This window comes from Calidris pugnax, unplaced genomic scaffold (genome assembly GCF_001431845.1).
Source record: "Calidris pugnax isolate Ruff unplaced genomic scaffold, ASM143184v1 scaffold68, whole genome shotgun sequence".
NCBI classification, from domain to species: Eukaryota; Metazoa; Chordata; class Aves; order Charadriiformes; family Scolopacidae; genus Calidris; species Calidris pugnax.
The window spans coordinates 3,314,863-3,320,241 of NW_015090921.1; the positions used below are offsets into that span (position 1 = coordinate 3,314,863).

The 5,379-nt window shown below is 60.3% G+C and overlaps 1 protein-coding gene across 1 annotated transcript in view; it reads right to left on the reverse strand.

Moving 5' to 3' along the window:
• LOC106892732 (C-Jun-amino-terminal kinase-interacting protein 1-like) overlaps window positions 1-250 on the reverse strand; it is a gene marked incomplete at its 3' end in the record, with an annotated part of 21,874 nt that extends 21,624 nt beyond the window's left edge. The window contains exon 1 of the mRNA XM_014950148.1: window positions 25-250. Within this exon, the coding sequence (XP_014805634.1) occupies window positions 25-95 (71 nt within the window). The remainder of the gene's footprint in view (window positions 1-24) is intronic.
• Window positions 251-5,379: the final 5,129 nt, after the last annotated feature.

The following is a 5,379-nucleotide window of genomic DNA, read 5'->3' on the forward strand; positions in this document are numbered from 1 at the left end:
CCCGACCCCCAGACGCTCCCCTACCATTTCTCCCACTGGTCTTCCAGCCAGCTCTCCTCCTCGGTGCTCGACTCCATTTTCAAGGGCAGCTGCATTGAGGAGGACCCCCTCCCCCCTTCCTTGGGGGACACGCTCCCACCCCAAAAAAAAAAGACCCCCCGTGCCCGGGGGTGAGGGAGATGATGGCTGAAGCCCCAGGCACCCGCTTGCCCCGGCGCAGTCTGTGGCTGCTCTGCCTCCTCACTGCGCAACCTGGGGAAGCTCATTAAAAATAGATGGAATCAGCTGTCCTGGAGGGGAAAAAAGAAAAAAAAATAAAAAAATAAAAAAATAACTCCCCAGCTGAGCCAGTGCCAAGTCCCTGCACTCTGCCGGGGATGCTGACTGCCTCCTCCTGCCAGCCAGCCAGCCAGCCAACCCGGCTCCTGGTCCCGCTCCAGCACCCGCTCCCCGGCACCCGCAGCAGGCACAGGGGATCTGCTTACCCTGGCAGGGATGCCCACACCACCTGGCCTCCTTCTCCTGCCCTTGCAGCATCGCTGGCCGGGCCAGGGAGCAGGGGTTCTGCCCTGCCACGGCCATGGGATCCCTTCCTGCGGGAGATGGGAGCATTCCTCCAGCCCCTTGCCAGGTAGAGTGGGGACGGGTCATGGATGGAAAGGCCAGAGCATTTCCAGAAGAGCAGGATGGGCATCCCGGGTGAAGGGAAGCAGGAGGAGCACCTTTGCCAAGGGGCAAGCCCAGCTGGCAGAGAGCAGTCCCTTCCCTGCCTGCCCCCACCTAACACCCAACCTCAGGGAGGGCTCTCCTTGAGCTTCCCCAGCCTTTAACCCCTCTTGGGGGACAGAGAAATACCTGGTGAGCTGCTCTGCCACCTCCTACACCTCTTCTGCTGGCCTCAAACAATCCTCCATCCCCCCTCCATGCCTCTTGGAGCCACCCTGTGTGCCGCAGCCCCCAAGCTTCCACGGAGCTGCTCATCCCTCACCCCATCAGGATGGAGCCAAAGCAGCCCTGGGACAGAGGAGCCCACCCCCTTTTCGAGGTGGGGACAGGGCATTCCCCTCCCCACCACCCGCACACATCCTGCTCTGCGGGGCTGCCCTCCTGGGGGAGGAGATGGGGGCATCTCCCACCCCCCTGATGGGTGCTGCTGGCTCCTTGGGACCCAGCTTTGTCCCTGGCCAGGTGAAAGTGGGTGATGTCCACAGGAGACCAGCCCACCGGGTGGCCTGGAGCACCTTGCTGAGCCAACCTGTCACCGGCTCTCACCCCACTAGTGCCACGCCACCGGCGGATGTCACTCATGGCACTGTGTGTCTTGTCTCTCAGATCCTCCAGAACGGTATCCAGGGCTCCATTTTCCCTATCAGCTCTGCCTGGAGGCACCTCGTCTGCTTGCAACATCCTCGCTTCATGCCATGAATGAAGAAATCTCTGTCTCCGTATTACTTCTGCCCTTTTCTCCTCTCACATGGATGCTCCAGGACTTCCTAGGAGATACAAGCAAGGCTCTCCGCCGTACCCCCCGGCTCTCTGGGCTGGAAACACCCCTGCCTTTCTCTCTTGCTTCTCAAAGAGGCTAAAAATACCAGCAAAACGAAACAGCTCTCACTCCCCCCAGCTCCGTCACTGGCGGTAAGTCTGAGCAGGACCTACACAAGTATTTTGGCCAACTTCCCTCCCCGGTGGCAGCAGAGGAGGTCCAGGTAGGTAGGAGGTTGTCCCCTCTGGTTTCAAGGTTGGGTTGAGCCCCGTATCTGCAGAGGTTACGGGCTTGAAGGACGTGCCAAGAGGCACCCAGAGGCTCGCAGCCCTGCTGGATGCAGGAGAACTGATAAACTCAGGACATCCAGGAGCTCTGTGTGCGTGGGTGAGCAGAGGCAGTCAGGACCTGCCCTTAGCAGCCTGATTGCAGTCCTAATAGCAGCCCTATAAATCAAGCCTGGCTGCTCCCTTGACTCCATCCCCTGCCAGGGAAAAAGGGACTTATGGCATCACCTCCATGACCCGCTGCCACCACCGCACAGGATATCCCATGCAGGGACTTGGCCAGGGCACCACAGCACGATGGAGCTGGAGGCTCCAACCCACCCTGATACTCTGCTCCCAGGCAGAGCCGAGCAGAACCCCCATAACCAGCCACAGTGGGAAAGAAAAAGCACTATCCTCCACGTGGGCTGGCCCTGGATTTTTAACTCCCATTGCGAGAGCCGTAGAGACTCTTGCATTTGAATTGAGAAGGCACCTCATCTCCATCAGCAGACAGCCCTTCTGGCTCTCCTCACACCAAGACAGGTAACCCCACCCCAAAGCCCAGCTCATCGCCTCCAAACAGGCTCTCCTGACGGCTCCAGATGTGCACGGCAGGCACCTAAAACAACCCATAGCACTAGGATTGATTTTTGCCTCAGCCTGAAGGTGCTTCTTTGAACTTCCTGAGGAGGTGGAGAGGTCTCCTTCCCCCCAGAGACCTCCCCCCCACCTCCCTCCTCAAGGAGCAGGGCAGTTCCCCTTCTCTCCTGACCCATGAAATAACCCCCTAAGGGTTTCCTTCCCTAGGAGCCTTCCTGCCCCAGCAGCTTGGTGGACGCTCTTTGCTTTTCTTAGAGAATCCAAATGGAGATAGAGGAGATCAGTCACCGACCCCCCCCAGGTCCCAGCTACATCAGCGGGGCAGGCACAGTGGTGAGCACTGCGGGGTCTCGTGCCCAGCTGCACCCCAGATGTGCCAGCCCTCCCTGCCCTCCTTATACTGGGCAGAGGGTCCCCCAGCCCAAGAGAGGCCCCAGAGAGCCCCTCACAGGAGAGCTTGGCCTGAAGCGATGGTGAAGCTTCTTGGCCAAGTAAGGAGCTGCAACAGGGTGTCCCAGAGAAAGATGCTAAGGACCCCCAAGGAGGGGGGTTGCAGCCCTGACTGTGAGGCTTTGGGACATTTAAGGACAATGAGGAGGCTGGATAAGAACAACTTTTTAATTGCTGTCTCCTAAAATGTTTTTGTTCTTGTCACGGTGAGTAGCCACCTCTGGAGGTCCTCCTGGCTACAGGAGGGCTGACCTCACCATCCTTTCCCCCCCTCTTCTCAGAAAACACTAAACCATCACTGGCCAGGAGGACCTGCCAGACCACCATCCCTGACTTCTTCAGAGCTTCAGAGCCCAGCTCATCAGGCCGCTTGCTGGTCAGGACCAAGTCCTCTCTTGATGCAAGCCACCCGATCACTTAACACATGAGCGTGTGTGTTGCTGCTCGGGGAGCTGGAGGAGAGGGGTCCAGAGGGCAGAAAAGCCAAAACGCCTTGTGCAGGGGGCAGAAAGCTGGGGCTGGGGGGAGGACTCCCCCAGGCCCTCACCACCAGCTGCAGGCTGGTCCCTCACCCTGAGCCATACTCATCGCTGCCTGCTCCAGCTCGGCCACGGGGGATGGCACAACCCAAGCTACACTCACTGGCCAGGAGGACCTGCCAGACCACCATCCCTGACTTCTTCAGAGCTTCAGAGCCCAGCTCATCAGGCCGCTTGCTGGTCAGGACCAAGTCCTCTCTTGATTCAAGCCACCCGATCACTTAACACATGAGCGTGTGTGTTGCTGCTCGGGGAGCTGGAGGAGAGGGGTCCAGAGGGCAGAAAAGCCAAAACGCCTTGTGCAGGGGGCAGAAAGCTGGGGCTGGGGGGAGGACTCCCCCAGGCCCTCACCACCAGCTGCAGGCTGGTCCCTCACCCTGAGCCATACTCATCGCTGCCTGCTCCAGCTCGGCCACGGGGGATGGCACAACCCAAGCTACACCACATAACCCAGCTCACAAACGTGTCACAAGCACACCCTCTGCTCCCTGCCACGTCACCTTTGGTCTGCCAGACCTTGCCCCAGCCTCGGGGACATCACCAGCATCTCCTTCCTCTCCAAGGCTCGCACCCTGAGCTCAGCACCCAAGGAAGACCTCAATGGACATCACTGGCACCTCCTCCCACTCCAAGGCTCGCACCCTGAACTCAGCACCCAAGGAAGACCTCAATGGACATCACTGGCACCTCCTCCCACTCCAAGGCTCGCACCCTGAACTCAGCACCCAAGGAAGACCTCAATGGACATCACCAGCATCTCCTTCCACCCCAAGGCTTGCACCCCGAGCTCAGCATCCAAGGAAGACCTCAGGGGACATCACCAGCATTTCCTTCCACTCCAAGGCTCGCACCCCGAGCTCAGCACCCAAGGAAGACCTCATGCTCCTGCCCTGACTCCCCAGCTCTGCCCAGCACAGCCACCCCCATGGAGGCCAGTTCTTCCCCGGGGCAGGCTGCCACCACGCTGGGCTCCCTTTCCGAAGGTCTGAGGCGCAGCAGGAAGCAGCACCTCCTCCTCTCTCCCTGGGCATCGCTGTTTGCTGGGGAGCAGGCGGGTGCCCAGGGGACAGCCACAGCAGCGGGTGGTGAGCCCGACCCTCTCACTGGCCTGGAGCTGCTCGGCAGCTCAGCCTCCGGCCCCCAGCTCGGTGGCCAAGCCTCTTCTCCACGGTGGACATTTCCAGAGGCAGCAATTGAAGGGCTGGATTTGCAGGGTTTACCCAGCCATGTTGCAACAGCAGCTCTCGCAGGCAGCGCCGCAATAGCAGGCGGCTGCCAACGCCACGGGGGCCACCTGGCAAAGGGGCTCCTGGAGCCAAGGAGCCCTCCGGGGGTAGGTTGAACATCACCCCAACACCACCACAGCTCCACTGCACCTACCTGCATCCCCCCAGGGGCCCGCTGCTCCCCAACCATCAGGGGCTGGAGCTTGCCAGATAGCCACAAGGGTAGCCGTGACCCCCAGTGTGGACACCCCCCCCCAAAAAAATCTCAGCTGGTACGGATCCCCCCTTCTCAGCCAGCACCCCTGGGTGCCAGAGGTAAGCAGAGAGCAATGGCTGACGGTGGCACAGCCACCACACACAGCGAGCCTCCCCCGTATGACAAGCCACCAATGCCAGGCACCCCACCCGTGGGCAGAAGCAGAGGACCCTTACCCACCCAGAGCATCCCCACCCCAGAGACACCCTCGGGAGGCTCCAAAAGCCATCCCTCCCCATCTTTAAGTCCCTGTGGGTCACCACCTCCGGCCGTCCATGGCCTGGCCCGGCCCTTGCCATGGGAAGTCCCCGGGAGCAGCCTGGCTGGGTTTGGGAGGAGGGACAGCCCCCCGCGTCCAAATCGATGGGAGCGCTGGGTACGGCTGAGAGGATCAATCCTGGCACTCTCCCACCTTCCCACTCGGGTTCCTGTTTCACCAGGGTGGGAAGGAAGCGGGAGCACCTGGGATTTCTAGGAAAGGGCTAGAAAAAAAGGCTTTCCTGGGGGGTGGGGGGGAAAAGATGAAGCTTTTTCTATATTATTTTTTTTCTAG